The 18,697-nt window shown below is 69.4% G+C and overlaps 3 protein-coding genes across 5 annotated transcripts; 2 read left to right on the top strand and 1 right to left on the bottom strand.

Annotated features, from left to right (window-relative positions):
• The first annotated feature begins 3,252 nt into the window (after positions 1-3,252).
• Positions 3,253-5,661, top strand: RAD9A (RAD9 checkpoint clamp component A). The gene is made up of 11 exons (XM_021556116.4): positions 3,253-3,433; positions 3,512-3,582; positions 3,669-3,803; positions 3,891-4,005; positions 4,103-4,202; positions 4,323-4,432; positions 4,514-4,620; positions 4,692-4,756; positions 4,832-4,933; positions 5,013-5,247; positions 5,320-5,661. Exons 1-11 carry the CDS (start codon positions 3,400-3,402, stop codon positions 5,416-5,418), a joined length of 1,173 nt encoding a protein of 390 aa, XP_021411791.3. The 5' UTR covers positions 3,253-3,399; the 3' UTR covers positions 5,419-5,661.
• On the bottom strand, positions 5,478-8,170 carry PPP1CA (protein phosphatase 1 catalytic subunit alpha). Its single transcript, XM_021556117.4, has 7 exons — positions 8,087-8,170; positions 7,464-7,595; positions 7,149-7,379; positions 6,839-6,943; positions 6,528-6,751; positions 5,955-6,089; positions 5,478-5,832 (listed from the first exon to the last, which is right to left on the bottom strand). The coding sequence occupies exons 1-7, from the start codon at positions 8,139-8,141 to the stop codon at positions 5,722-5,724; spliced, it is 993 nt and encodes a 330-aa protein (XP_021411792.1). The 5' UTR covers positions 8,142-8,170; the 3' UTR covers positions 5,478-5,721.
• A 37-nt stretch (positions 8,171-8,207) lies between these two features.
• CARNS1 (carnosine synthase 1) lies at positions 8,208-18,569 on the top strand. 3 transcript variants are annotated; one of them, XM_085581264.1, is made up of 10 exons: positions 8,208-9,946; positions 11,671-11,689; positions 12,132-12,363; positions 12,682-12,771; positions 13,037-13,524; positions 13,745-13,925; positions 14,475-14,560; positions 14,915-15,146; positions 15,239-15,510; positions 15,606-18,569. In XM_085581264.1, exons 2-10 carry the CDS (start codon positions 11,687-11,689, stop codon positions 16,830-16,832), a joined length of 2,811 nt encoding a protein of 936 aa, XP_085437390.1. In that variant the 5' UTR covers positions 8,208-9,946; positions 11,671-11,686; the 3' UTR covers positions 16,833-18,569. The 3 variants fall into 3 exon arrangements, with proteins under 3 accessions (XP_085437390.1, XP_085437389.1, XP_085437392.1); XM_085581263.1 differs by lacking the exon at positions 8,208-9,946 and adding an exon at positions 10,415-10,907; XM_085581266.1 differs by lacking the exons at positions 8,208-9,946; positions 12,132-12,363 and adding an exon at positions 10,415-10,907.
• Positions 18,570-18,697: the final 128 nt, after the last annotated feature.

Here is an 18,697-nt window from a genome sequence, read left to right on the forward strand (position 1 = left end):
TTCCCCAAATCCACCGGGACACTGGGTGCTGAACTCATTAGCAGCAGTTTGGGAACCCCCCGTAGGGATAAAGCACACACGGACGTGCTGCTGGCTGATTTATTGCTTGGGAAGTGCGGATTTGGTGTTGAATCCATGAGGACGCGCCCAGCAGACATGTCAGGGGTGACGAGGGGGGCTCTGGATCCCCTCCCCCGGGTAAATGGGGGACACTCCGCAGCCCTGAGGATCCGGAGGGGCTGCGGAGGACTCGGACAGAGCTGCCCAAACGATCCACGGCTGGACGGAGCCCCGGCCCGGCTCCCCGGCAGCGTGTCTGGGGGGGTCCGCTCGGCGTGGGGCCGGCCCCCTCGCCCCCCCAGCCGCAGGGCAGGGTATCTGGTTTCCCCCCCGAGCCAGCAGATCCCGCCAGCAGCGCCGGAGCAGTTGGGAAAAGCCGCCGGCCCGTCCCCGGGGGTCTCCAGCCTGCCGAGGCGGCGGGGCTGCCCCTCGCTGCCTTCTCCCGTCGCCAAAACCCAGCGCTGCGGTTGGGTCTGGGGAGTTTTCCAGCTGCCACGGCTCCCGCTGGGCCAACACCTGAGACAGGAGAGGAGGAGAAAGGAAATGTGGCCCGGCAGACGCGGCTCCCGGCTTCCCAAGCCCCTCTCTCTGTGCCAGCCAGCGGTGCCAGGACGGAGCCCCCGCCGCAGGACAAAACGAGCACAGGGCACAGACAGGTCAAGCCGCTGGGAAGCCGCATCCCCACATCCTGGTCCTCCTCCTCCTCCTCGCCCGGTGCCCCCCGCGGCTCCGCGTGGGTGAGGCCGTGCCCGCCCTGCCCTCGGGGCCACGTCAGCGGGCAGCTGAGCTCACCTCCATCCCACCCCGCGGCCGCGGGGCCAGCCCGGCCTCCCACTGCTGCCCTTTGCGGCCGGCAGCCGGAGGAGGGAGAGACGGGGTGCCGGCCGGACCCAGAAATCCCGGCTGTAGCCCCAAACCGCCCGCCGCTCCGGCAGCGCCCGGCTCCTTGGGGACACCCCTGGGGCGCGGGCAGGGGCACGGAGCAGCCATCCGGCTCGACGTGTCCCCTCCTGCCGGGCTGGCAGCAGGAGCCCAGCTGTGGCCGTCTGTCTCCCCGAGCCGCTGCCTGGGCGAGGGCGCCGTGCCATGTGCCGGGAAGGAAGCCGGGGGAGCGGGAAGGCCGCTGGGAAACAGCCCCGAGCCCGCCGGGTGCGAGGGAACACCCCTGTCACCTTCCCTGCCATCCCTGGGTGAAGTCCCCAGCCCCAGGAGGGGTGGCGTGGGCACAGCTGAGCCCGGCGGTGCTGGAGCCCCCCGAGGGCTGCCAGGCTCCCGCTGCCGGCCCGTATCCAGCCCGTTCCCTGGTCGGTGCCGGTGGGAGGAGGGAGGGGTGGCCTGGCCCTGGCCCCACTGAGGTGTGTGTGTCACGACCGCAGCCAGCTGCGTCCTCTCCGCAGCCCCATAAAACGCCGAGCCCCGAGGCCAGAGCCTCTCCTGGGGACGACGGCTCCAGAGGAGCCCGGCTGCTCTGCCAGAGCTGGAACGGAGGCTTCCACACGATCCTATCCTCCTCCTCCTCCTGGGAGGAAGGGAAGTAGCCAGGCCTCACCCCAGGAGTGGAGGAGCCAGATGCGGCTGGACCCCGAGCCCAGGCCAAGGCAGGCCTGGGAGTCCCTGGAGCGCCGTGCTGGCGATCCCAGCACAGCCCCGGACACGTGGCTGGCCCGCGGAGCCCCACCGGGGCAGGAGTTGGTGTACCTGGAGGGGATGCGGCCTGAAATCCCAGACAAACGGCACCGAGCACACCAGACAGGGAAAGGAGGAGGAGGACAGGCTGTCACCATGTCCTGGAGGACAGCAGCCATGGGAAAAGGGCTCTGCAATCCCATTTCCCCCTGCTCAGGTGCCAGCCCTGTTCCGCAGCGGGGCCCCTCGGCTCGGGCTCCGCAGCCACCGAGGCCGGGAGGAGGGACTTGGGAGCGGCTGCTCCAGCGGCAGGCGGGAGCCGGCTGGAGGACCCTGCTGTGAGCACGACTCGAGTTCCTCACAGCCACAATCCCCCGGCTCCCTCGAGGCCACAGCTCCAGAGCCTGTCGCTTCCGGCTGGCTGCGAGCACAGGCTGCTGGCTGAGCCAGGGTCACAGCCCTGGAAGGGTTCATGGCCACATTGGAGCAATGGGGCTGGTGGGAAATGTCCCTGCCCACGGCAGGGGGGTGGGATGGGGTGGGCTGCAAGGTCCGTTCTGACCCAAACCATTCTGGGATGGATACACCTGGCCAGCCCAGAATTTACAGTGTATCCCCAGTGGAGAATTCTAGGACACCCCCAAAAATCCATCCCTGGAAGTGTTGAATGGAGCTTGGAGCAGCTTGGTCTAGTGAATGGTGTCTCTGCCCATGGCAGGGGATGGGACTGGATGAGGTTTAAGGTCCCTTCCAACACCAGCTATTCCATGATTCTATGGGATGCAAGCCAGCAGCACCTCCAGCATGGAGAGAGACCATCGAGCATTAACTTATAGCATTCCACTTCCCCAATGGAAGTGGGGATAGGGATCCCCAAAATCACTATCCCGATAGGGATCCCCGAAACACCGGGATCTCGGGAATTACTGGAGCAGCTCCAGGGAGTCGCAGCCCGTCCTGGGGAGCACCGTGCCCCGGGAACGCGGGAAGCGGCAAAGGGACCGGGAGGTGCAGGCAGTGCGGCGGAAGGGCAACCTCGTCCGGGATGCTGCCGGGAATGAAGCGAGGGGCAGGGTGCAGGGAGGCACAAGTAGGAACGATCCCGGGGGAGCCCCAGGATGGCTCGGGAGGCCCCGGGAAGGAGCCGGCGCGGGGCTGAGCGCCGGGAGCCGCGCTGAGGGGCGCGTCGAAGCCCCATTGGCTGAGCCGCGCGTCACTCCGACCGATACCCAATAGCGCGCTGCCGGAGGCGGGGCTTGCCGGCGGAGCAGCTCCGAGCGCCGCGGGGCCGAGGCCCCGCCCCTCCCACCGGTCACGTGAGGGCATCGTGCCGCGCCGTCACGCGCCCCCTCAGCGCGGACCAATCGGCTGGCGGCGAGGGCGGGGCGGGGCGGCGCTGCCGGCCAATGGGAAGGCGGCCTGAGAGGGCGGGCGCGGGAAGCCGGGAAGGCACGGGCGGGGCGCGGCGGGGAAGCGGCCGGAACCCCCGGGAAGGGACGGGGCAGCGGGCGCGGGGGCACCCTGCGGGGCCGCTGGGGAGGGACGGCACCGGCGGGGCCGGGGGAGAACAACAACCGCGGCGGGGGGGGCGGCGAGGCCCGAGCAGAGCCCGCTGGGGGCGTGGCCTAGCAGCACGCTCCGCTGAGGGGCGTGGTCTGGGGCGGGGGCGGGGCCCCCACGTGCCCTCCCGGTGCCGGTCCCGGTGCCGGTGCCATGAAATGTGTCATCGCCGGCGGCAACGTCAAAGGTGAGCGGGGCCTGGGGCTCCGGGGAGCGCGGCCCGCCCGGGGAGCGCTGCCTCACCCCCACACCCTCTCCTTCCCAGTCCTCGGCCGCGCCGTGCACTCCCTGTCCCGCATCGGCGACGAGCTCTACCTGGAGCCTACCGAGAGTGGGGTATGCAGCACCGGGGGGGGCTGCGTGGGAGCTGGGGGCACCTGTGCCCGCCTCCCCCCGTGCCAACAGCGTGGCTGTGTCCCCAGCTGTCCTTCCGTGCTGTCAACTCCTCCCGTTCTGCCTTCGCCTCCTTCCTCTTTGCACCGCTCTTCTTCCAACTGTACGAGCCGGGCAGCGCCGGGCCCGACACCGAGCTCTTCCGATGCAAAGTCCACATGAAGGTGCGGTGCCCCGCCCGGAGCCCCCCGGAGCTCCTCGTTGTTCCAGGGGCCCCAGGCAGGTGACAGTCCCCGTACCCATCCTCACAGTCCTTCCTGGGCGTCTTCCGCTCGCTGCCCTCGCTGGAGAAGTCGGTGGGGAAATGCCTGATCCTGCTCAAGCCCCGTGCCAGCCGCCTGGTCCTGCAGCTCCACTGCAAGTACGGTGAGTATCGGCGGGGACGGGCCCGGGGGGTGACGCGGCACAGCGGGGACGTGCTGGCACCGCATCCTGCCCTGCTGAGCCGCCGTCCCCCCGCCAGGTGTCACCAAGACACACAACCTGGCCTTCCAGGAGTGCGAGCGGCTGCAGGCCGTGTTCGACACCCAGCGCTGCGCCAGCCGCCTCTGCGCCCCGGCACGGTGAGGGGACACCGCGGGGGTGGCACTGGGGCGGGCAGAGTGGCACGAGGGCGGATGGAAGGAGGGACTCCAGCCAACCCTGCAGGATTTGGGGTGCTCAGCCCCCTCCTGTGCCCCTAGGCTGCTGGCAGAGGCCGTGGTCCACTTTCCCCCGACGCTGGCTGAGGTGACACTGGGGACTGGCCCTGGTGGCAAAATCAGCCTGCGGAACTACGTGGAGGATGAGGCAGGTGAGTCCTGCAGGGTAAGGGGCCTCCCTCCCCACCTCGAGGTGCCCTCCAGCCCCCCACCCACCCCGTTCCCCCCTCCAGAGCTGAGCAAGACGATGGTGACGGAGCTGTGGCTGGCTGAGGACGAGTTCCAGTCAGTGGCCGTGGCCCCGGGCTCCCACATCACCTTCTGCCTCAAGGAATTCCGTGTGAGTCCCCACCCGAGGCCCCCAGCCCTGTGTCACCCCCAGGCCTCCCTCACCCTCCTCTTTGTCCCCAGGGGCTGCTCAGCTTTGCCGAGGCCTCCAACCTTCCCCTCACCATCCACTTTGACGAGCCCGGCAGGTAGGAGCGGTCACCACATCCCCACCCTGTGCCAGCCCTGTCCCTGGCACCCCCTCAGCCCCTCTGTGTCCCCAGGCCGGTGATCTTCACCCTGGATGACACTGTCCTGGAGGTTCACCTGGTGCTGGCCACCCTCTCTGACACAGAAAGCAGCTCCCAGTCCCCTTCCACCAACGGGTAAGTCCTGGAGGAGCCCTCCAGCGGCCACAGGCAGGGGACAGAGTGAACATTCCCGATCCTGCTCTGTCCCCACCAGCGTGTCCCACCTGCCCGCCCCATCAGATGACTTTGCCGATGACCTGGAGTCCTACATGGCTGCCATGGAAACCAGCGAGGGGTGCTCTGAGGGGCCCCCCAGCCCCACCTTCTCCCTGCACATCCCCCGGCCAGCCAAGAGCAAACCTGAGGAGGAGGAGGAGGAGGAGGAGGAGGAGGAGGAGGAGGAGGAGGAGGAGGAAGGAGCTGTGCCAGGGACCCCCCCGCACAAAAGGGTGAGGGATGGGTGTGCCTGGGGGCAGGGGGTGGGCAGAGCCTCCTCCTGAACCCTCCATTTCTCTCCACAGTTTCGCTCCCTGTTTTTTGGCTCGGTGATGACACCAGGGAGGCCTGGCCCGGCCACCACCCAGGAGGTGCTGGCGGAGGACAGCGATGGAGAAAGCTGAGCCCCGAGTCACTGCCAGCCCCAGCCTCCATCCAACCACCAGGACAGGCACCCCCCCAGTGACCCATTACAAGTTTATTCCTCAAAAAAGCCTCCTGCCCCCCCCCTCTGCTGCCACCCCAGGGCTGGGCTCTGGGCTCCCCCCTCGCCCCAGCTCTACCTGCCCTGGGCCTGGATTTGCTTTGGTGGAGCGTGGCGGGAGGGGGGCAGGATCCTACAAATAAAAAAACGAGTCGAAAGAAAAGCGACCTGATGCTTGGGCGGGGGGCTGCGGGGCGTGGGCAGCACAGGGGCGGCTCCCAGCTCATTTCTTGGCTTTGGCAGAGTTTCGGGGAGGGGTGACGGGCCGCCCGGCGGGGTTCAGCCCGCTGAACTGCCCGTATTTGCCTTTGTTCTTGTCGGCCGGCTTCAAAATCTGCGGGGGAAGGGGGAAAGAAATCAGTGAGCTCCCGCCCCGGCTCTCCACTGCCCTGGAGGGCAGAACTCCCTGCAGCCCTCCCGGCAGGAACTGGGGGTGTTTCCCCTCCCTGGGCTCACCTGGAAAGAGCACATGAGGGTCTCATCCACGCTCATCATGGCGCCGGCGTTGTCGAACTCGCCGCAGTAGTTGGGGGCCGAGAAGAGGGTGACGAGCTGGCGCTTGGCGAAGAACTCGTAGCCATCCTCCACCACCTGGGGGGGGCACGGGGTTGGCAAAAATCCACCCCCCATGGCCACTATCCCAGTATTCCCAGTCCCCCAGGCTGAAATCCAGCCCTCTCTAGCAAGGTGAATGCTCCCTTCCCCGCAGCAAACAGCCAGCACTGGGACAAACACCCACTGCCCCAGGGCAAATATCCATCTCCAGAGTGATTATCCAGCCTCTGGGAGGAACAGCCACATCCCAGGGTGACTATTCATCCCCCCTGGGCAAATAGTTTGACATCAGAGCAAACACCCAAATGCTGAGGCAAATACCCAAATCCCAGGGCAAACACCCCCAGAATTCCAACCCATACACTCCTGGGGTGCACACTGCCCTTGAAGGGGAAACACTCGGGGTAGAACCACCTGACACCCACTGGAGACCCAAACCCTCATGTCCCCAGTGTCTGGGGGTCCCGGTGGTACCTGGTGCGCCCGGCAGATGAGATCCAGGTCATGCTTGTGCAGGAATTTGGCCACCACCTCGGCCCCGAAAGTGAAGGAGACCCCACGGTCGTTCTCCCCCCAGCCCTGCACGTCCTTGTCGGGGTCGGACCAGAGCAGGTCACAGAGCAGCCCCTGATCCGGGACATCCGTGGGCCGCATGATCCGCCGGATCTGCTCCATCGACTGCAGGTCTGGGGACAGCCCTGTGGGAAAGGGGCACCCCAGAGCTCAGCAAGGAGACCCCAACCCTCCTCCAGCCCTCCCAAGCCCCTGGGAAGGGCCATTCCCACCTCCGTGGCAGCAGAAGATCTTCTCATCCACGATGGCAGCAATGGGCAAACAATTGAAGCAGTCGGTGAAGGTCTTCCAGAGCTTGATGTTGTATCTTCGCTTGCCTGCGGGGCACAAAGGGGGCTTGGAGGTGACCCTGGGGACAGCCTGGGCGTGGGCAGGAGGACACCGAGGAAGGGCAGGAAGACATGGTGGGGAGGGAAGGAGGTCACAGGTGGGGTCAGTGTGGGACAGCACTGGGATGACACCGGGAAAGGGGGAGCCCAGGGATGGCAGCGGGGTTTTGGGGGGCACAGCCCGGGCACTCACACTCATCATAGAAGCCATAGATGCGGTTGATGCTGGCACACTCGTGGTTGCCCCGCAGCAGGAAGAAGTTCTCGGGGTACTTGATTTTATAGGCAAGCAGCAGGCAGATGGTCTCCAGGGACTGCTTGCCCCGGTCCACGTAGTCGCCCAAAAATAGGTAATTGCTCTCAGGGGGGAAGCCCCCGTACTCAAAGAGCCTCAGGAGGTCGTAGTACTGCCCGTGGATGTCACCTGGAGGGGGGACACAGGCTGTGAGTGGCACCCTGCAGCCCCCCGCACCAGCCCAGTGCTGCCCAGCAGCCGTGCAGGCCTCACCGCAGATCTTGAGGGGTGCCTCCAGCTCCAGCAGGATGGGCTGGCTCAGGAAGATCTCCCGGGATTTGAGGCACAGCCCGCGGATCTCGTTCTCTGTCAGCTGCACGTTTTTCCCCGGCCGCGATCCTTGGACTGCTCCCAGCACAGAGAACAGGATCAGGGATCTCCAAGGGCTCGGGGACACCTACAGCACCCCGGGAACCCCTTCTCCAGCTGCCCCAGCCCTCCCTGCCCGTATCCCCCACGCCCTGCAGGCTCAGCTCCAGCCCCCAGACCCTTCGGGGCCCCCCAGTGCCCCTCCGCGGGGCACAGACCCTTTGGGAACCCCCCATTTCCCCCAGCCCCCTCCCGCGGGGCACAAACCCATTCGGTATCCCGCCTCATATCCCCCACATCCCCCGGACTCATCTCCGGCTGCCCAGGCCCCATGGGAACCCCCCAAAACCTTTCCCAGCCCTGACCCCCCCCCCCCCCGAACCACCGCGGCCTAACCCGCCCCCGCCAGGCCCGGGGCCGGGGACTCCCCCCGCGGCGTTGGGACGCGGCCCGAGCCGGCCGCGAGAGGTTCCGGGAGCGGAGGGAGGGCGTCCCGGCGCTCGGGGGGGCGGCGGGGGCCCGCTCACCCTCCAGGAGGCGGCTGATGATGGAGTCGAGGTTGAGCTTCTCGGTGTCCGCCATGGCCGCCCGCGCGCCGCCCCGCCTCGCGCGCCCGCCCGCAGCGGCCCCGCCGCGCGCCCGCCCCCTGCCGGCCCGGAGGAGTCGCTGCAGCCCGGCCGGCCCCGGTGCCCCGGGGGAAACGGGGACGGCGCGGCGGGGACACCGGCAGCAGCGAGCCGCGGGACACGGGCAACAGCGAGCCGCGGGACACGGGCAACAGCGAGCCGCGGGACACCGGCAGCAGCGAGCCGCGGGACACCGGCAGCAGCGAGCCGCGGGACACCGGCAGCAGCGAGCCGCGGGACACGGGCAGCAGCGAGCCGCGGGACACGGGCAGCAGCGAGCCGCGGGACACCGGCAGCAGCGAGCCGCGGGACAAGCAGCGAGCCGCGGGACACTGGCAGCAGCGAGCCGCGGGACACCGGCAGCAGCGAGCCGCGGGACAAGCAGCGAGCCGCGGGGACACGGGCAGCAGCGAGCCGCGGGGACACGGGCAGCAGCGAGCCGTGGACACGGGCAGCAGCGAGCTGCGGGACAAGCAGCGAGCCGCGGGACACGGGCAGCAGCGAGCCGCGGCGGGGGCGCAGGGGCACGGGGACACGCTCCGCAGGGGGACATTCCGAGCAGGGAAAACGTGACACCCCGGGCAGAGGGACACCCCTGGCAGAGGGACATGTCGTGGGAAAGGGGACACCGCGGCAACGGGATATTCCCGGGCAAGGGGGACACCGCGGGCAGAGAGCCTTCGCTGGAAAGGAGAACGTGCCGGGCTGAAGGACTTCCCTGGAGCGGAGGGCGTCCTGGGAAAGGGGACATCCTGCGTTGTTCTCTACAACCCGGGCAGGCGGACACGCCGGGCAAGGGATAGAGCTCGGGCAAGGGGACACGGGGGACATGGACTCGTATCCTGGGCCTGGGGGCACAGGGATAGGGAGGGAGTGGGAGGGGAACAGCCTCAGGATAGACAGAGGTTCCCGGGACTGCGAGGGACAGGAGGGGACACAGAGGGAACCGAGGATCTGTATCCCGGTCCTGGGCGCGCAGGGACAGCCTGGGGATCCGGGAGGACACGAGGGGACAGGATGCTTGGTAGAGCCCAGGGATATCCCCACCCGGGGACTCTGGGGACACCGTCGGGAGCAGCACCGGGCGGTTGCCGGGAGATTGTCGCCACGCTGAGGTCCCCGGGGACACCCCGAAGGGCGTGTCCCCACCGGGGACACGGGGGAGGGTGACACATTTGTGCCACCGCTCGTGGACGGTGGCAGTGGCAGGGATGGGGTCATGGCTGTCCCTTGTCCACACTGGCTGTGCCATGCCTTGCCACGCCGTGCCATTCCCTGGGTGCCATTCCCTGGGTGCCACGCCGTGCCACGCCATGCCATTCCCCGCGTCCCATTCCATGTCGTGCGGGGAGGTCGCGAATAGCTCCCGGGACCTGCCCTGACATTTCTGCTTCGCGGTGTCAGTTTTACACCCGGCCCCGGGTGACCCCGGGCTGGCCCCGTCCCTGCCTCCGGACGCTTGTCCCCTACCCCCGTCCCTGTCCCCGTCCCTTGTCCCGCTCCCTACCCGAGTCCCTTGTCCCCGTCTCCCAGCGGTGGCACCCCGGTTCCGCCACCCTCACCTCCGCTGCCCCCTTTGTTCTGCCACCCCCTTCGGTGTCCCGGTCCCCCCGGTGCCCCCGGTCCCGCCCCGCCCCGCCCCGCCCGAGCAGGACACGGCACCGCTGCCACCGCCGGGACCGGAGCGAGCAGAGCCGCTCCGCTGCCGGGTGCGACAACACCAGGACAGACCGGCACCGACAGACACCGGCACCGGCACCGGTGGGTGCTGGCGGCAGTGGGGGTGATCTGGGTGGGCTTGGGGGTGCCGGTGCCGGGGGGCGGGAGCAGCGGGATGGGGGTCGGGGTGCGTGTGCACACCTGCGACACGGTGCCGGTGACAGCGCAGGTGACAGGTGGGTGATGATGTTCACGACACGGTGAGGGTGACAGGGTGCAGGTGACGGTGCGGTGACATGGTGCGGGTTATGGGGTCTGGGTGGCAGTGCGGGTGACAGGTAGGTGATATGAGTGACAAGTGGCGGGTGACAGATGCAGGTGACAAGGTGCCGGCGATGGTGCGGTGTCGCCGTGTGGGTGACGAGGTGTGTGACAGGTGCGGGTGACAAGACCCTGGTGGTGGTGCAGGTGACGGTGCGTGGTGGGTTGTGTGTGACAGGGCGCACGTGACAGTTCAGGTGACAATGAGGGTGGCAGGGTGCAGGGGGTGGCGCGGGTGGCAGGCAGCGGGTGACAGCGCGTGCAGGACTCTGCAGCACGGCAGCCGCGCTGGTGGCCCCGTGCCTGCCGGTGGCCGTGACGGTGACAGTGACAGTGACGCCGCGGGCAGCTGGAACTAAGCCGGGGGACGTGCGTGCTGGCAGCTCCGCCACGCTGGGGACAGGGGGACAGGGCGGGGGGGAGGACGAGGGGCGTGCCCAGCCAGGGGACGCGGGACAGGGGGACAGGAGAGCCCGGCCAGGCTGATCCTCCCCCCGGCTCCCGCTGAGGCAGCTCGCTACTGACGGGGACAGGGACACGGACAGGGGTGCCAGCGCCTGGCGCGAGGTGGCAGAGGGGACAATGAGGCTCTGTGTCGCCTAATCCGGGGCACGGGGCCGGGGGTTGGCACCCCGGGGTGGCGCGGGGGGGTTTAAAGGCCAGACCGGCCGGCGTCCCCTGTGCCAGGCGTCCCCGAGCCCTCGTCCCCTGCGAGCTCTCAGGCCACGGCTCCCACCCCAAGGTACCGGGCGACACAGCTGTCCCAGCTTGGGGACAGCAGCAGCACCTCCCAGCTGGGGATGGAGGGGGACAGCGCGGTCCCGCGGCTGGGGGGGCGCGGACCTTGAGGGACCCCCGTGACTGGGTTTTGGGGGGCCCTTGTGCCACGCCACCGAGCCGTGTGTCCCCTAACGCTGTCACCGGGTGCCAGGCTTGGGGATATCCTGGCTGCCAGCGGGCACCGCTCAGCTCCGTGCCTCAGTTTCCCTCTGTGCCCAGCTCTGCCGGGCACCTGCTGGGAGCGAAGGCACCAGGGGGGTGGGGACAACCGGTCCCTGGGTCTGCACCCCCAGGGCACCTTGGCACCCCCGGGATGGGGAGGTGCCCCCGGCTGTGCTGAGCTGGCACGGGATTACACTAAGCCGGAGGTGCCGGGGCCACCGGGGCTGGCACCGAGGGAACAACCTGAGGCCACCGTGACTGGCACCAAGGGGTCAATCTGGGGCCACCAGACCTGTCAAAGAGGGGACGAGCTGGGGCCACAGGGACTGGCACCGAGGGGTCAGTGCGGGGACACTGAGACTAGCGCTGAGGGGACAACATGAAGACAGCGGAGCTGGCACCGAGGTGTGCCCCAGGAAGGGTGCCAGGCTCTGGTGGGTGCTGCAGGACAGGTCTCTCCACGGGAGCTGGGCTTGGGGCTCCCAGCACCGGCCGGGGGCGGCCAGGGAGGGGTGGCAAGTCCCCAGGGAGCCGCGCTGACTCTGCCTGTCCTTCTCTTGCAGCCCCTCTGTCACCAGGATGGTGAGTGGCCCCCGGGTGGGGGGGTCCGGGCGGAGGTGGATGCCCCATCCCGGGATCCCGGCGGTGCCGGGCACTGGCGTGGGGCAGCGGGCAGCGCAGCGTGCTGTGCCCACCCGCCGCGTGACCCCGCGGGGACAAGGGGACGCTTTGTCCGGGAGCTGGCGGCCCCGGCGGCTGGCACTGCCCCGTTGTCCCCGAGGTGGTGGCGCCGTGCCCGGCGCCTGCAGCCCCCCAGCACCCCGACGCCCCCACCCCACGGGTGGGCAGCGGCGCCCGCTGTGTCCTGTGTCAGCCCCCCCGTGTACGCCCCGTGCCCACACGGGGTCTGTCCCCGTGCCAGCTCCGTGCCAGACCCGTGCCAGCCCCTTAACCCCACGCCAGCCCCATACCACCCCCTTACCCCCGTGCCAGCCCCGTGCCAGCCCTGTCCCTGCTCCCGCAGCTCTCGACGTCCCAGCCGAGCACGGAGCGGGTGCCCAGCCCGGAGGAGCAGGAGTGGGCAGGGCCCGAGGCGCTGTGCCCAGGCTGGCTGGAGGACGAGGTCCCCGATGGCGAAGTGCCCGGGGACAGTGGGGACCCCGACTGTGCCACCCACGCCTACGAGCGGCTCCAGAGCGCCCTGTGCCAGGAGGGGCTGCCCCCCACGCTGGACTGCTCCGCGGAGCCCCGCACGGGTTGGGCACACGGGGGGCACGGTGCCAGGCTGGGACACGGGGGTGGCAGGGACTGGGGTGGGGATGGGGGAATGGTGCCAGGCTGGGACACGGGGGTGGCAGGGACAGTGATGTGGGCTCGGTGCCAGGCTGGGACACGGGGGTGGCAGGGACAGTGATGTGGGCGCAGTGCCAGGCTGGGATAGTGGGGTGGCAGGGATAAGGGTGGCAATGGGGATATGGTGCCAGGCTAGGGACGCGAGGAGTTTTGGGGTTCCCAGCCACACTGGGGTGCCAGGGTCCCGATCCCGGGGCTGTTAACCCTTCCCTTCCTGGCAGGATATGGCCCGCTGGACATGACCGTTTGCATCCTGGGCTCCCCCACCCCCTTCCTGCCTGTCCTGCTGGAGGGTGGCACCCGCTGCCCAGGTGGGTGTGGTCCTCTTGTCCTCACCCTACATGAGACACCCCTGAGCCAACAGCAGGGATCCTCACACCCGCCTGTGCTGCCTGACCAGAACTGTGAGGGAAACTGAGGCAGGGGAGGAGGGTGGCAGCAGCCCCCCGCGTCCCGTTAATCCCAGTACACACCAGTTCGGCAGCAAGTGCCTGCCCCCCTCCCCGCAGCACCACCCCCGTGGGGGGCAGTTTGGGGTGCGGGGTGCCCACCGCCCACCTCCCTGCCCTCCCGCAGGTGCTGTGGTGCTGTGTCTGTCCCCCAGCTGGGCCAGCCGGGTGCCATCGGAGACGTCCCCAGGCGCCTGGTCCCTGCTGCTCTCCCGGGGCGTCTCCTTCAAGGTGGGGGGGCACAGCGCCCTGGAGACCTTCGTGCCCCCGCGCCGTGCCAACTACGTGACGGGCACCTTCGCGCCGGGGGACCCCGAGGGCGGCTGGGTGGGCGAGCTGGCCCGTGACCTCGACTGCCCCACGGGGGGCTCGGTCCCGCTCGCCCACCGGCTCGAGGACACGCTGGTCACCCGCTGGGTGCTGGCGGCTCGCGCCAAGCTGCCCGTGCCCCCCACCCTGGCCTTTGTCCTGGGGGCCAGGGGGGACCTGCCCGCCGAGCCCGCGGCCCCCGGGGTGAGGCTGGTGCGGCTGGAGGACCCCCAGGGCCAGCAGAGCCTGGTGCAGGAGGAGGTGGGCGCCTTCCTGGGGGGCACCGCCATGGAGCCCTACGGCCAGGTGGGCACGGGAGGCGTTGGTGGCACCGGGTGGGGGACATGGAGAGGCACGGGGGTGAATGTAGGTGGCGGGGTGGCTGTTAGGGGGGCGGCCGGGTGGCATTGGGGAGGGGGGATGCAGGCGGTGGGGTGGCACGGGGTGACACGGGGCTGCACTCAGGTGGCGGGCCGGCTGTAGGGGTGGCACCAGGTGGCACGGGGTGACACGGAGGTGCACGCAGGTGGTGGTGCGGCCGGCGGGGTGGCGGTGGCGGGGGACAGGCGCCCGCAGCACCCACAGGAAGGAGGAGGGGGCGGCGGTGGCGCAGGCGGTGGGTGCCCGGCTCCGGGGGCTGACGGAGGAGGACAGCGTCCTGCTGGAGGCCATGGTGCCCACCGCCCGCCTGCCCGTGCCCCCCCCACGTAAGGCCCCCGCCCTCGGGCACCCACCACCCTGGGAGGGGGGGGAAGAGTCCCCCGGGGTCCCACGGGTCCCCGCAGCTGTGCAGCCACGTGTCTGTCCCCCAGGGCGGGGGGGTGGGGGCCATCGGGGTACCCAAATTAATGGAGTCCTGCAGGGGGGCACGAGGGTCACCCCGGATGCCCACAGTCCCCTGGGTTAGGGTTGGGGGACAGTTTGCCACCTTGGACCCCTAGAGACCCATGAGGAGAGGTGGGGAAGGTCACCCTGGATCCCCATGGTCCCCTATGGTTGGGGGAATGTCATCCTGGACCCCCACGGTCCCTTGGGGATGAGCAGGGTGTTGGGGTGACCCCCTTTGACTCCTGACAGTCCCGTGGGGTTGGGAATGACAGCGGCCATGCTGTACCCCTCAATCCCTGGGGCTGGGCTTGGCCGGGGCCACCACGGTGCCACAGGGAGTCCCAAAAAGCCCCAGAGGAGGGGGAGGTCGGGCAGGGCCGTCCCGTCCCCGCGTGGCGGCCGTGCCTGCCCTGTCCCTTGCCCCCCAGGCAGCCCAGCCCCGCGGCTGCCCATGGCCCTGCGCATCTGCACCCTCGTCTGCAGGTCCTGGGGGGACCGGCCCCAGCTCTGCCAGGTACGGCGTGTCCCCACACCCCGGCGGCTCTGTGTGTCCCCAGCCTATGATGGCTGTCCCCATGTCCTGGTGGCCCTCTATGCCCCCGGGCTATGGTGGCAGTCCTGTGCCCAGACCGTGGTAATCTGTGTGCTATGTCCTGTGTGCCTGTCCATGTGCCCATGCCCTGGTGGCCCTGGGTGTCCCCAAGATTGGTGGCCATCCACATCCATGCCTTGACTCAATGCGTCACCCCACATCCCTGCGCCCTGGTGGCAGCTGCATCCCCAGGCTATGGGTTGGCAGCCAACGCCCCCATACCCCGGTGGCAGCCGGTGTCCCCACACACGCGTGGGTGTCCCCGTGTCCCCACAGGTGGCCTGCGCCGTGGGACGCGCGGAGAGCCCGGTGCGTCACGGCGCGGCGCTGCCCCAGGGCCTGGACTCCAGCCTGCAGCAATGGGGGGTGGCGGCCCCCAGCCAGCGGCAGGCGCTGGCCACGCGGCTGCGGGAGGCCACCGAGGCCGCCGCGGCCGCCCTGCTGGCCAGCGAGGCCGAGCTGAGCCCGCGGCAGCGCGGCGGCAGCCGTGCCCGCACCGACATCCTGGGTGAGCACGGCGCGGGTGACGCCGCCGGTGCCCGCGGTCACCCGCGGTGCCGAGCGCGGTGTCACCGTCACCATCCCCATCCCCATCCCCAGGCGTGGACTTCCTGCTGGCCTGCGTGGATGACGCGCTGGAGCTGGTGGCCCTGGCCAGCAACGGGCAGCGGTGCCTGGAGACCTGCGTGCTGGCCGAGGCCATGGGGCGCGGCGTGGGCGAGCCCCGCGGGGACCTGCCGCGGCTGCTGGCCGAGGCCATGCTGCACCGGGCGCAGTGCCACCTGGTCGAGGGCAAGGACATCCTGCTCATCGGGGCCGGGGGCGTCAGCAAGAGCTTCGTGTGGGAGGCGGCTCGCCACTACGGGCTGAGGGTGAGGGGCTCGGGCCGGCAGCGGGCTCGGGGTGGCGGGGGGCGGCACAGCCGCGGATCCGGGTGTCCCTCGGTGACGCCTCTCTGGGGCCGCAGATCCACCTGGTGGAGTCGGACCCGGAGCACTTCGCGGCGGAGCTGGTGCAGACCTTCCTGCCCTACGACAGCCGGGAGCACCGGCGGGACGAGGAGCACGCGGAGCGGGTGCTGGAGCTGCTGCGCTCCCGGGGGCTGCGGCCCCACGCCTGCCTCTCCTACTGGGACGACTGCGTGGTGCTGGCGGCCCTGGTGTGCCAGGGGCTGGGGCTCCGCGGCCCCGCGCCCGCCGCCGTGCGGGTGGCCAAGCAGAAGAGCCGCACGCACCGGCACCTGCAGCGCTGCCGCCGCGGCCGCCCGCCGCCCGCCGCCTTCTCCGTGCCCTGCCGCCGCCTGCGGAGCCACGGCGACGTGGAGCGGGCGGCGGGCGCCGTGCCCTTCCCCGCCGTGGCCAAGCTGGAGTTCGGCGCGGGCGGCGTGGGCGTGCGGCTGGTGGAGGACGCCGGGCAGTGCCACGCTCACGCCGCCCGGCTCTGGAGGGACCTGCGCGACGACGCGGACCACCCGGGCATCGGGCTGGGCTGGGGCAACGCCATGCTGCTCATGGAGTACGTGCCGGGCACCGAGCACGACGTGGACCTGGTGGTCTTCGAGGGGCGGCTGCTGGGCGCGTGGGTGTCGGACAACGGCCCCACGCGTGTCCCCGCCTTCCTGGAGACGGCGGCCTGCCTGCCCTCCTGCCTGCCCGCCGACCGGCAGGCGCAGCTGGTGCGGGCGGCGCTGGAATGCTGCCGGGCGTGCGGACTGCGCGACGGCGTCTTCAACGTGGAGCTCAAGCTGGGGCCGGCGGGGCCGCGCCTGCTGGAGATCAACCCCCGCATGGGGGGCTTCTACCTGCGCGACTGGATCCGCGAGGTCTACGGCCCCGACCTGCTGCTGGCCGCCGTGCTGGTGGCGCTGGGCGTGCCGCCCGTGCTGCCCGCCCGCCCCGCGGCCCGCACGCACCTGGCCGGGGTGATGTGCCTGGGGTCGGAGCACGGCGAGACCCTGGCGGGCGGCGGGGGCATGGAGGCTCTGCGGGAGCTGCACGGCCGCGGGCTCGTCCGCCTCAACCGGCTCTTCGAGGAGCCCGAGGGGGCCGGGGAGTACGAGGAGCCGCTGCTGAGCGTGGCGTGCGCCGGGGCCACGCTGGCCGAGGCCTGCGAGCGCCTGCTGGGGCTCTGCCAGGGGCTGGGCATCGACTCCCCGCGATATCCCGTGGAGCATTTCTTGTCCCACTTCAAATAGCACCGGGCAGGCAGCGGGGAGAGCGGGGGAATGGGTGTCCCGGCGCACCGGGCACCCGCTCCCGCCGCCCCGCCGCCCCTCCCCGGCATCCCCCCGGCACCCTGTCCCGCTGTCCCCCCATCCCGTGGACTGGCACACCATGTCCTGGCACCCCCGTATCGCCCTGGATCCCAGCCACCTGCCCTGCCACCCCATTGCCTGGCATTCCCCTTTGTCCTGGCGGCCCATCCCTTGGCATCCCCTCACTCCCCTGGCAGCCCATCCCCTGGCATCCCCTTGCTCCCCTGGCAGCCTATCCCCTGGCATCCTGACATCCCATCCACTGGGATCCTCCTATTAACCTGGCACTCCATCCCCTGGCACCCCCCGACTCTCCTGATGCCCCATTCCCTTGCATCCTGAAACCCCATCTCCTGGCACACCCCCCCCCTCCCCACTACTCTGACACCCCAATCCCCGGCATCACCCATGTCCTGGCACCACATTCCCTGCCATCCCCTTCCATCCTGGCACTTCATCCTTCCATCAGACTGACACCCCTCACCTGCCTCCCCCTCTTTCAGTCCAGGCACCCCATCCCCTGGCACTCCTCCATTACTCCAGCATCCCCTCCCCCTGCCCTAGCACCACATTCCCTGTCCCCACTGCCCTGTCCCTACAGTCTCTATCCCCTGTCCCTGAAGCTGGGGACACACAGGGGGACACTGACACCCGCTGATCCCGTGCCATCCCCAGGGTGGGGCAGCCAGGACCCCCGGAGGCACCCAGGCCTCCCCATGAGAGCAGCAGGTGGAGCGTGAGGTGTGTTGGCACCTGCTGGCATGGGGAGACCCTACAATAACAAACCATTATGGGGAGACCCCGTAATGGCAAAGAATTACTGGGACGTCCCATAACAACAAAGAAACGTGGGGAGACCCCGCAATAACTCACCAGCAAGGGGAGACCCCACAGTAACAGACTGAGGTGGGGAGACCCCACAATGACACTCTCAAAGGAAAGACCTCACAATAACAAACTGGCATGGGGAGACCCTACAATAACTGACCTACAATGGGAGACCCTACAAAAATAGAGGGATACCCAGGAACTCCCTGGAGCAGCTCAGAAAACCCTCTGGGAAGACTTGTGTGACATGATATAGGGTTGTCACTGGGGAGGCCCTACAGTTACACCAGTGACTCTACACTAACACCTAGCCCCTGTAATGTCCGAGATCCTACAATAACACCAGGCACTCTCCAATAACACAGACCCCTGCAGTGCCCCGACCCTACAATAACAGCAGTGACCCTACAATAACACCCAGATCCTACAGCCCTCACGTCCCTACAACAGTACGGAGATCCTACACTAACACAGAGCCCCTGTAGTGCCTGAGAGCCTGCAATAACACACAGCCACTTTAGTGCCTGAAACCCCCCAATAAACCCCAGTCCCCGCAGTGTTCTGACCCTACAATAACACCAGAGACCCTACAATAACACCGGAGACCCTTCAATAACACACAGCCCCTGCAGTAACACCAGAGCCCCTGCAATAACACGCAGCCCCACAACCACCCCAGTGCCCCGCAGCCCCACTCGTGCCCCCCAGCCCCGCGGGAACCCCGGGCGGGATCTCCGCCTGGGGTCACCGGGATGTCCCCCTCGCTCCCTGCCCCCTGCTCTGACGTGGCGGCGGCGGCGCTGACGCCGTGGCGGGGCGGGGCGGGCCCCAGTAAAGGCTGTGAGCGGCCGCGCTGCCTCTGTCGTGCTCCCTGCGCCCCCCGGGACCCCGGCCCCGTGTCCCCGCGCAGGGGACACCCGGTGACGCGGGGGGCGTGGCCCGCGGGGGCGTGGCCAGCGCGGCGGGTTCCCCGGGCC

The sequence above is a fragment of the Lonchura striata genome, chromosome 5 (genome assembly GCF_050655825.1).
Source record: "Lonchura striata isolate lonStrDom1 chromosome 5, ASM5065582v1, whole genome shotgun sequence".
Classification (NCBI taxonomy): Eukaryota; Metazoa; Chordata; class Aves; order Passeriformes; family Estrildidae; genus Lonchura; species Lonchura striata.

Coding starts and splice junctions, on each gene's coding strand:
- RAD9A (XM_021556116.4), top strand. CDS start 3,400: ATGAAATGTGTCATCGCCGGCGGCAACGTCAAAG. Junction 3,804..3,890: donor GATGCAAAGTCCACATGAAG/GTGCGGTGCCCC, acceptor CCATCCTCACAG/TCCTTCCTGGGCGTCTTCCG. Junction 4,934..5,012: donor CAGTCCCCTTCCACCAACGG/GTAAGTCCTGGA, acceptor TGTCCCCACCAG/CGTGTCCCACCTGCCCGCCC.
- PPP1CA (XM_021556117.4), bottom strand. CDS start 8,141: ATGGCGGACACCGAGAAGCTCAACCTCGACTCCATCATCAGCCGCCTC. Junction 6,944..7,148: donor CTATGGCTTCTATGATGAGT/GTGAGTGCCCGG, acceptor TGTGCCCCGCAG/GCAAGCGAAGATACAACATC. Junction 6,752..6,838: donor GATCTTCTGCTGCCACGGAG/GTGGGAATGGCC, acceptor CCTTTCCCACAG/GGCTGTCCCCAGACCTGCAG.
- CARNS1 (XM_085581264.1), top strand. Junction 12,364..12,681: donor CTCCGCGGAGCCCCGCACGG/GTTGGGCACACG, acceptor CCTTCCTGGCAG/GATATGGCCCGCTGGACATG. Junction 13,525..13,744: donor CCATGGAGCCCTACGGCCAG/GTGGGCACGGGA, acceptor AGGTGCACGCAG/GTGGTGGTGCGGCCGGCGGG.